Source organism: Nematostella vectensis, chromosome 2, assembly GCF_932526225.1.
Source record: "Nematostella vectensis chromosome 2, jaNemVect1.1, whole genome shotgun sequence".
In the NCBI taxonomy this organism is placed as follows: Eukaryota; Metazoa; Cnidaria; class Anthozoa; order Actiniaria; family Edwardsiidae; genus Nematostella; species Nematostella vectensis.
Genome location: NC_064035.1, coordinates 14,121,285 through 14,132,596, shown reverse-complemented (window position 1 = coordinate 14,132,596; position 11,312 = coordinate 14,121,285). Strand labels below are relative to the sequence as shown.

Below are 11,312 nucleotides of genomic sequence, written 5' to 3'. Positions count from 1 at the left end.
GTCAGCGGACAAACCCGATCGCTTATCGACTGATAGGTACGATTTGCTTGACTACAATAATTTGAATAGTAAAATTTAACAAAGCAAAAACAAAAAAGAAAGGAAAAATACCTTTTCTTTTTTAAGGAAAATTTTGATATTCATTAGTTTTATACTTAATAAAAATGGCAAAGTAATGGAGAGCTTAAGCGTCGAGCACTTTCCGAACTTTGTCGGCCGGTTCCGAATGTTTGGATCCATGCTCCCCCGTGATTTTCTGCTGCTGGTGGCCGGATAGCGGTGAAAGTCACAAAGGACTTCATCCAAACACACACAAAAACACCCGTGTGTTGTGCTACTGTTGTCACAAACGCTGCAAATGAGTGACTCAAATGACGATAGCTTTTCAGATGACGAGGAGGAAGAACTAGATCCTAGAATACAGGTAAGAAAAGCCAGCAAAGAATCCATGCCCTGGCGCACGCCAACATGCATTTTCGTAAAGTAGAACTAGTAAAAAATTCATTAAGAATATCGTTTATGAGTGCTTAGCCCCCCGAGGCCTATTATATTGCCATTATTGATAACTGTTTTCGTTCGTTAATTGTTGGTTGTTCTTTGTAGGATGAGTTGGAGAAGTTAAATGCAGCTACAAATTCCATCAACCACTTGGAAGCAGAATTAGACGTGAGTTTTACCTACTCAAAGTGTAAATATAGCTCGTGCAAAGTTTATCGCCGTCGCCGATCTGAACAGGAAATTTATTTGAAGCATATAACTGTGATTTCCTCTCTTCTCTTACTCGTTTTATTCCAATCAGATTAATAGAATTGTCATTTCTATAAGTGTCCTTGTTTACATTCTCTCCTTAGTTTAAATTCATATCAAATAAATACTTTTTATATGTATATACTAATATTGAAAACGGCCATCTCTATATACTCTAGGACCACCGTGCCAACACTCGTTTCTATCCACACTTCTCTGGATAAAATGTAACATTGCAATGTCCAAAATGATACATTTGAAAATTACCAATCTTATTCGCCTAGCATATCATGGCAGATCCAGGATTTCAAAATGGGGGGTGGGGAATGGCTGGAAAGACAGCTTATGTCATCAAGTGGTTCTTTGTTAGTCAACATTTCAAAGCCCAACCAAAGCTCGCTAAATTGTGTAAAGCATAAAAAATAAGCCATTAGTGATGGATAAAGGACAATTAATTGATTGATTGATGTTGTTTTACAGGAAGCACGCGCTGTATTTCGGCAGACCCTTGCTGGAGCAACATATCAGCTAAATGCTGTTGCTGCAAAATTGGGAAAATGTGTGGAAAAATCTCGTCCTTTCTATGAATCCTACAGACAACTTAAACAAGTAGGTTTTATTGATTTATATCACCTAATAGTGTACTTTATTTTAAAAAAAATTGATCTGTTGCAGTCTGAAAAGAAAATACAATGAAAACATGGATCGTTTTTTTTTTAAGAAACAAGTGACAAAATTCATATCATAAGAATATGATGAACACGTTAGGTTGTTCTTGAATGTCAATAATACGTACACTGTACATGATGATGTATTGTATTTAGGCACATTATATGCTACAAAAGTCAACCAACCAGTTCGAACGAGCATCAGGGATGCATGTAGCTGCTAGGAGGAGAGTCATTGAAGCCGAATCCAGGGTTTTTGGTGATGGAGAGAAAAGAGCTTTTGATACAGCTTTACAAGAGATGCTTAATCAGGCAACTATAGAGGTAATTAAATCAACAGGTTGATATTATAATATGTCATATGCTTTTTTGAACAGAGGGTGATGCTGCTGATGTTTCAAGCATTATTTAGCCATTCATCAGAGCCCTGATTTCATCATGTCAATTCTGACCACCTAGTTATTCTAGAGCTTGTCTGTAGTCTTTCTAGTCATACTATTTAAGGTAAAGTGGAAACATCCTTAGGTTTTTGTAAAATTGCAAAAACATGCAGGCTGATCTCTATTTTTTTGGTTGGGTTACATATACCTTATTACACTTAATTTTCACGACATTAAAATTTCGCGATTTTGAGGTGGTGATATTTCATGACACTTTATTTTCACGATTCCGGGCTAATAAAATCAATAAAAACAAGTAGAATTAAAATGTTCTGTTATCAAAACTGAAATAATTTGTGCCCAAAAGATGCATTGGCTAAATTTAGTTCCATAAATGTCTATAAAAACAAGTCCAACTCAACCCCTTATGGTACGATATGTACATTAGATGACTAAATAGACAAGCTGTTTCCATAAAGCTACACTTAATTTTTGCATCACTTTATTTTTGGAATCTTTAAAAAAGGTGAAATTCGCAAAATTAAAGTGATGCAAAACTTTAGTGTAAAAAGATTATATGATAGACACCATAGCAAGAGTAAAAAACAGAAGGGCTACTTCTCTGGACATTGAGCATGTACTATAAACAGGGATGTTTTGATTTTTTGTGTTGTTTTTCTCCTTTTCTGTGCTGAGCTTGCATTGGATAGAATATATGATAATGCAATAAATTGCAATTCATCAAAATTGCAGATTGTGATTGGTTACACTGTAATCTGCTTGGGATGAAGTGATGGTGCATAAAAAAAATGCTTAAGATATGTGGAAATTTTTAACATTTTTATCATTTTTCTGAACCACAGCTGGACAATTGTCTTGATTTGCTTTATAAAGTACTAGCTACATCTCTTTCTTGTAGACTGGTGGTATATACTACAAACTATATGTTGTCTATAACCAAACTATATACATGACCTAATTCTCTTATCCATTCCTGTGTTTGTTAAATGCTCTTTTGCTATGCTTTAGGTAAATGAAGCAGAGAAACTGAAACATGAAAGTTGGAAGAAACACCAAGAAGACTTGCATGCCTATAGAGATCTTGAATCCAAAGTAAAACAGCTTTCGAAAAAGCTGTCATCTGCTGTAGGGAAAGCTAGGTACTGTTTAACTTTGTGTTAATAGAGATTCAATTTTGTTATGCGAGGTTATATTAGTGACATCTTTTTACTGATTTGTATTTTTTTTCTCAGACCTTATTTCGAACTGAAAAGTGATTTTGACAAGCATTTATGGGTAAGTATCATATAACAACAAATGATAATATACCTTAGCTGTAAGCTCACACACATGAGCCATGTTAAACAAATCGATGTTTTCCTAGAACCACCCTCTTTGGTACTAAAATGTTACAATTTACTCTGAATTAACTGAATTTGGCAAATATAATGCAGATCCAAAAAATCCGGAGTTAAGCCTAATTTCAAGGTATTTTTAGATTCCTAGGTTGACATGCATAATATACATAAGGGTAACATGCAAGGTTATCAGCCAGGTTTGTGTGGCGGGGGTGCACCAGTATAGATGCACCATGCACACCATAAACAACAACAACTGTCAAATGACAGTTTTACAACTTGAAAGTATACTCTATGTTGAAATGTATACTATAGATAAACAACCCCCAGTAGATAATTCTTCTAGTAATGTACCTCATTGTAGCATAAGTACCACTTGATTCTTTTGAAATAGTTGTATAATTTAAAGACTTTAATCAGCAATTTTTAATAAAATTATCCTATTGTTGAAGTTTTTGTGCAGACAGGGGCTGGGTTCCTAGAAATGCTAACCCAGGGATTTATGCCTTTTTTATCCAATCAAATGTCAAGATAGCTGTATTTATCACCAGGTTAACGCTAACCTGCTTACTAGGAACTGGCCCAGGGGTAACAAGGTCCCCTATGCACATCTAACCCAGCCAACACTTTAACTTTGTCTTTGAGTTTGAGGTATTTTTTATCTTTGCAGCAACTAAAACTGAGAGTAGATTCCATTCTCAAGGGGTTAGCTGGAGCTAAAGAGAACTACTCAGCATGCCTCAAATCTCTAGAAATTATAAGTGATGACATTCACGAGAAGAGAAAGAGTAAGCGTATGGATGCCATGCTAGCCAAATTGCACGAGAGGGAGGCAGGAGTCGGTGCTGACTCTTCAAATGAGGACGAGCCGTCTCTCTCTGCCAGTACTCTTGATCTAGACTTTGACACATCCATCAAGTTTGATGACATTGCTGATCTGGCAAAAGGGAGGTCAGGGCGAAAGGAGAGTACAAGTAGTTGGGACGATATTCAACCCACTGTTGTCATAATTGACTCAGAGTTTGAACCCGGCAAGATCATGTCGCCCCTCTCTCGGACTGTAACCGGATGTGAAGATGGTAATGACTCACTTGGTACCAGCTTACCATCTTCAAGCAGACAGGATGTCTATGGTCACGAGTCGGAGCCTGAGAGCACAGCGCAAGATACGCAAAGCAGAAGTAAGACAGGCCACCCCCAAGAACCTTGTTTAGGAGATACCAATTCAAGTTCAACAAAAACTGACGAACAGAGAACTAATTTAATATGTAAGATGCTAAATGCTATGGAAGAAAAGAATCAATCACGTGCTGTCGACCAGACACCCAAGTCACGTGATATAAACAGTATTGATGGGTCTAATGTCATTAATGAGACACCTCATTATATTGATAGAACCATTCAGTCGCGTCATTGTGACGAAGCGACCGAATCACGCTCTGTTGGCGATGTTGCTAGGGAGGATAATTGTGGAGATACAAGTAGTATCGACGGCACAGATGAATCGCGTAATATCGGCAGCACAAATGAGTCACGTAATATCGACGGCACAAATGAGTCACGTAATATCGACGGCACAGATAAGTCACATAATATCAACGGCGACGATGCGTCACGTAGTATCAACGGCAAAAATGAGTCACGTAATATCGCCAACACGGATGAGTCACGTAATATCGACGGCACAGATGAGTCACGTAATATCGAAGGCACAAATGAGTCACGTAATATCGACGGCCTAAATGAGTCACGTAATATCGACGGCACAAATGAGTCCCATATTATCGCCAGCACAGATGAGTCACGTAATATCGACGGCCAAAATGAGTCACGTAATATCGCCAACACAGATGAGTCACGTAATATCGCCAGCACAGATGAGTCACGTAATAGCGACGGTACAAATGAGTCACGTAATATCGACGGCACATATGAGTCACGTAATATCGACGGCACAAATGAGTCGCGTAATATCAGCAGCACAGATGAGTCACAAAATATCGATGGTACAGATGAGTCACGTAATATTGACAACACAGATGAGTCACGTAATATTGACAACACAAATGAGTCACGTAATATTGACAACACAGATGAGTCACGTAATATCAACGGCACAGATGTGTCGAGTAACATTGATGACACAGATGAGTCACGTAATATAAACAGCACATGAGTCGTGTAATAACCTCCATGCTTTGTATGAGCCACGTAATGTAGTTGCTCACTTGAGATGGACGAAGCGGTTAAATCACGTGATGTGGCCGAGGCGACTGAAAGATTTTATAACTTTACGGTCACGTGATGTCGACTAAATGAATGGGGACTTTTAAGGTCACGTGATATCGGCTAAATTGATGAGACATGATATCGAGTCTACTGAGTCACGTGCTGTCGTCGATCATCCAAAAACACGTGATAAAACGAGTTATTGCTTGGGTCCCTAATCTAATTTGCAATGTACTGGTAAAAAATCGCCAAAAGTAGAATGGCAGATATCAATTTGAGTAATAGAATTATCAAATATCATCAATCAAATTAGAGTCAGAGATAGGAAAATTTAAAAAAAGTTTAATTATTCCAGTCATTTAAAAATCTATGGTTGCAGACCGAATGGAGCAACTCAGAGGAGATTTATACAATCCCTATATTGTAATTATTTGGTAATTAGCATTGTACGCAAAAAATGTGATTTCAATTTGAATATCATTTTATATGAATTTGTCATGTGATTCAAATTTTAATAATTTTTTTTATCATTTGCAAACTTGTTCTTGTCTTGTTCTTGTAAAGAATGTAACTGCTTTTTCCTAAAACTTCAAAACCATCAACAATTCAAATCAGATATTTGAGTTACAATGTTCCATTGAAAGTATATCAGTCACCCGCTTTAATTTACCGATAGAAATAGAAACAATGTGTGATTCTATATTGAGCAGGAGTGTAAAATGGCAGCGGTGGTTGGCCTTTCAAATGGAACTAAGGTATGGTGGTGTCATCCCTCCCCATCTTACCATGCAAACGCTTACTAACTGCGTGTAACTAAGAAGAACTTTTGTCAATGCTTTTGTGATGATCTCCTACAAGCCACAAGAACTACCAATATCAATAAATTTGTTTTGAAAATTGTCGTATTATCCATGAGCCGTACTCAATCCAAATTAATGTGGTTGAGCCGATGCATTGTTTTATCTTCATTTGCATTGAAAATACGAAGTTTGTGCATGGCCTTGGTCCATTCCTTATTATGACAGTACATACCATATTTGCGAGTCCTCTTCAATCGTTTTTCGTCGATAATTTTCACGTTAACTCGTTGCCCCAGGCTCTTTTAGACAAGACAGCCATCGATATATCCCCCCCTAGCCTGGGTTAGCAAGCGTTTCGCGAAGAATGGGGCGAAAACGCTTGCTACGCAGGCTACTAACCCCCCCCCCCCCCCCCCCTCCTTTGGAACCAGACTACCCCTTCTTGTGTTACGTGCTTATTTAGCAGTTTATTATCGACGACACGGGGAATTCCTTTACATATTACATTTCTACTACTCTCAGGGGCAGTATATATTATTCGCGTCGTGACAAGATAAAGCCACTAAAACAGGCGCATTTTGACGGCGGCTGTGGCATTGACTTCATTTGCCTACTTGAGCTTAACTGTATACCTCCTTACGACAAAGTTCGTATTATCAACCAACGAGAAAGTCTGTGTTTGCGATGTGATGTTCGGATGTGGTTGGTCGAACGTCTAGGAATTCTTGTAAGCTGAGTTATTATAAATCGGCGGATCTAATTAGATTATCTAATAGGGCTAACGATATCTCGCAACATGTGTACATAAAATCATCATCCGTATACTGATGAATATAAAACGTCATCAGCCTTAATACTAAGCTAATACCAAGCTAAAATTCACATAATTTTTTAGAATTGCTAAACAGTTTACAGCTCGCTTTTAAAACAATATAGAATTCTTCAGTCGTGAGCTTGATTTGGCAATACACTAGAACAAGCCTTAATTTTAAAAGTAAACGTAATACACTTTAGAAGCGACTCTAGACGTTAATCTGATCGTCCTCGTCGCTTGAGTCGCTTAGTTCTTCTATATCGTCAGGACGTGTCTGTTTGCGCCTGAGGTAGGACACCATCGCTAGGAATGCTAACAAGGCTAATACGGCCATGGAGACGACGAGCCCCAGGAACGCCGGTAGGTTATTTGCTGTAATAGTGGGAATTAAAGTCATGAATAGAGTAATAATAAACTAACAAGTACAAGCGTATTTGTATGGTCTTGTAAAACATATTCAACTGCCATCCAGTGTCATATTTTTTATTGAACACTTTTCCTCGGCAATTTTCTACCATAGGTGACGAAAGCTAGCCTTCCAGAATTGTTTCCGATACCCCCCTGGAATTTTTTCATTGCTTCGGCGTGGTCCGCGGGAAAGTCAACACTAGATGAAGGGACTTGATGATCAACTAATGGCACTACCCTTAATACCAAGGGATTAAGCTTTACGTTAATATAAATTTTTTTATTATTATTTTCATCGCTCTCTGGCGTGACGGGCGAAGTCATTTCTGTGTTCATTTTGGCTTGAATTTCACTCAAAAAAGTCACGTGACTTCTTTGTGCAAGTTGCCTATAATACGGTGCGCCTTCGGCGGTCCAACAATCAATAAATCGATAACCACGTCGCCTTACCTTGTGATGGAGTCTGTGCGCGCGTTCTACTGTCAGGCCTAATAATAGGTCCTGTCGTGAGGAGGTCTATGTGTAGAGGTTGCGAGTAAGCGGATCGTCTATGGCGAGCCCTTGAAAACTTGCTGCACTCCTTGTTACAGAGGGAGTTCTCATCTGTGACGTTGCACACGACTACAGAGCAGTGGATGTAGACGAAGGTGGGATCAGGGACATTGACGAACTGGAACGCCTTGAGGCTAAACCGCTGTACTTGTTTGTCTTCTTGATCATGGAACAGAACCGTGCGGTCGGTAGGACAACTACAGGGACACAATGAAGAAATCTCAAACGTGGAAATCTGGAATAATTCTAAACCTCATCTCATTTCGCTTTACTTACACTTAAGGTTGGTTTAAGATTGTGTGCGATATTACCTTTTACCCTCATTACCAAATACTAACCCATTCAAAACATCTAACTTTGCATAACCCTACCTGACTCAACACTATCAAAACGCAAATCACATAATTCCACTTTTCATATAGCTACGGTGCTACGCGCGCTCTCATTGGTTCATTTACAGGGCGGTAGAATCCCGCGCGGACCACTCAAAAGCAACACAACACTTTGCGATGAATAATAATCTCAAAACGCTGTATAATAGTTACTCCCTTGCCCTCGTTTGGGCCATACAGCTGTATAATAGTTACTCCCTTGCCCTCGTTTGGGCCATACAGTGACTGTATTTTCTTTCCATCGTTTTAAGGCCTATGAGTCTCTCTCTCACTTAATGTCACCTCTCCTTGTCGCACTTTACTTCACCTCGTCTTTAGTTTCGTTTATCTTACCAATATATACCTTACAGATACTGAATCTTAACCTACCTCAACCTACCCACAATAGCGTACATAGGTCGCGACTTGGCCACCAAAAAGAGGTTAATTCCTACTAAAGGACCGTAAAATCCTTATTCTATACGATACCCACGACTGCGCACCCTCCCCCCCCTCAGCCAATCCTGGGTACGCACTTGCGCCACACCTCACCTACCATTACCGCTCCTAGCCTCAATAATACAATTCGATTTATTCATACATTTTCTTCACCTACATTTAAACAAAATAATTATCTCTTCACTTCACTTGTTTACACAAACATTTCGTACCTGTCGCGGATGAGATCGTACTGTATCCTGTTGTTGGGGTTCGTATCTGGAGTAGCGTGACATCTGTCGGCCCGTACAGTCAGCCTGTTATCCTGCGAGTCAATCCTCATCTCAAAGTACACTCTCTTATTCACTTGCACGCCGATGGGGAACTCCTTTTCCTTGTAATGGTCAACGTAGTCGTAGTTCTTATAAACACGCATATGAAGAAGGAAGTCGCCAGAGTCACTGGCGTTGGTGCGGATCACTTTCCTGCTAGGGCGCAACGCTATGGCAGAAGTGGCTCCTTGACGAGTGTAGAAGCAGCGGAATGGGACTTCAATGTCGTGTAACCTGGTGATAAGGTCACTAGCAGATGGGGGTCGCTCTCGGATTACATTCTTGTAGACAAATGCATCTGAAAAAAATGGTTAGGGTCATAATATTAGTAAGATAAAATTCAAATTTTTCGAAAGTTTATCAGCCTACATGCAGGTGGATTCTTAATTAAGGGGGCGCATCGGATCGAATATGTTGGTGTTTGTGGATGGATAAGAAAACCTGAGATCAGAACGCTCTCGGAGGGAAGGTGAGAAACAAACCACAAAAGTAGAGCAATACATGGCTCTGGCCAGTGTTGATTGTCGCAGCTAATGCAGATTTTCGCTGCACAAGTTCTATCTGTATCACCTTTAGTTTTGGTCATCCCAGTGCCACAGCCTGTGAGAGAAGTCTTGAATATGTAATGTGTCCCATTTTCTTGGGGTTTGCAAGAGGGCTCGTTTAGATTGACATCGTCCTTGCTCATCCCCAGGAAAAATTCACGGCGCACAATGATCATCATCTCCTTCTTGCCACAGCCAATTGCCACATCATTGTTGATATCTACGAATAAAAAAATTGTAAGGTGTAGAGCCATTGCTAAATGTAAACTGTGAAAGGTCAGTATCATGACTATAAGTCGGTAAAATGGTACTAAGAAGGGGGGGGGGGGGGGGGGCTCCAGTCCTTAGTTTAGAGGGCCAGGTTTCTACATCCCTGAAAAAACACACACCCACACTGATTCCACTGACTTGGGGAACGAAAAAAGTACCACTGAGCTATCGCGCTACTCTTCAGTTCTTTTGTGGGTTTCGGACTTGCCTTACATATACGTATGGTAGTTGTACTTACGTGTAATGTTGACATATCCCTTTATACCTGATTCTGAAAAAAAGACGGGCAGCATTTAGTCAACTTTAACCCAACTGTACCATCAACTTCCTGGACTTTCCTGAATCTGCACCACCCAAACCGTGTTCCAAAATATTATTTACTAAAAGACAATTAGGTGCCCCCTTTTAATAATACTCCAGACTGCCCGTGCCACAGATTCAATGTTGGAAATGAGATAACAAATCCTGCATTAGATTATCCTACTTATTTAGTCGCAGGGAGGAGGCTCGTGGAGCAGGCGCTTTTTCAATAATTTTACACTTTCTAAAGGGGAGAGTGGAGGGGGTTGGGGGACAGTTCCAGGGCATGTGCTAACCTTCACAGTATTCGCCGTCTCCTACAAACCCAGGCAAGCACTCACACGTGTACGATCCCTCAGTGTTGGTACACAGCGCATTCTCATTACACCTGTAGTCCACACTCTTCTTTCGCTGACACTCGTTGATATCTTATGACACAAACGTTACATTAACAATGAAGAGGGGCGTCGCCAGGGGGTAGTCTAGGGGGGCCGTAAAAAATACAGTAAATGTATGGGACATTATCTAAAATATAGAAAAAAAATGTCTTGAAAATCCCTTTTGGGCCACCTATTGTTAAAAATCCGGGCTACGCCGCTGATCAATAAATGTTTGGTTATTGCATACAGTAAACACCCGCGTGTAAGGATCTAGAGATTAAGAACCTACAAACTAAATATTGGCATTCAAGCACACTTTTTACAAGAATCTTATCAGCCTGATAGGGAAAAAAGGTTCTCATTTGAAGCATTCTAACTAGCGACTGTTACTGTTTGGTGTATATGAAGAAATAGGAGCCAATTGAGAACCTACCCCGATTTATAAAAATCTATTTAGCCTGATCTTGAAAATTTTAGGCTCTTATACACGGGTGTTAACTGTAGCGCAAATTGACATTGCTGTATACTGTATGATCTCATTTGCTTTGTATGAGGACGCTTTACGCATTTTGACAATAGCCATGTATGAGGCGTTCTCAAAAATGCTCGCGAGTTTGTTTTCTCTCATTTCAGTGTTGAACACTATAAAAAAGTAGACAATTAGCCGTTTTACCCAAGCTCCTCTTCATGCCAATACCCTAGATCTCTCATGACACAGCG

The 11,312-nt window shown here is 39.7% G+C and overlaps 2 protein-coding genes across 13 annotated transcripts in view; one reads left to right on the top strand and one right to left on the bottom strand.

Annotated features, from left to right (window-relative positions):
- The first annotated feature begins 240 nt into the window (after positions 1-240).
- LOC5521798 (SH3 domain-binding protein 5) lies at positions 241-6,279 on the top strand. Its single transcript, XM_001641526.3, has 7 exons — positions 241-424; positions 604-666; positions 1,228-1,356; positions 1,572-1,739; positions 2,825-2,955; positions 3,049-3,091; positions 3,824-6,279. Exons 1-7 carry the CDS (start codon positions 359-361, stop codon positions 5,327-5,329), a joined length of 2,106 nt encoding a protein of 701 aa, XP_001641576.2. The 5' UTR covers positions 241-358; the 3' UTR covers positions 5,330-6,279.
- Positions 6,280-6,624: 345 nt separating this feature from the next.
- The window catches only part of LOC5521794 (mucin-19), a 73,731-nt gene continuing 69,043 nt past the window's right edge, over positions 6,625-11,312 (bottom strand). For all 12 annotated transcript variants that reach the window (XM_048723235.1, XM_048723247.1, XM_048723245.1 and 9 more), the window contains 6 exons: positions 10,509-10,640; positions 10,151-10,183; positions 9,668-9,862; positions 8,999-9,395; positions 7,855-8,153; positions 6,625-7,368 (listed from right to left, as the gene is read on the bottom strand). In XM_048723235.1, coding sequence (XP_048579192.1) covers positions 7,205-7,368; positions 7,855-8,153; positions 8,999-9,395; positions 9,668-9,862; positions 10,151-10,183; positions 10,509-10,640 — 1,220 coding nt within the window. In that variant the 3' untranslated portion in view covers positions 6,625-7,204. The remainder of the gene's footprint in view (positions 7,369-7,854; positions 8,154-8,998; positions 9,396-9,667; positions 9,863-10,150; positions 10,184-10,508; positions 10,641-11,312) is intronic.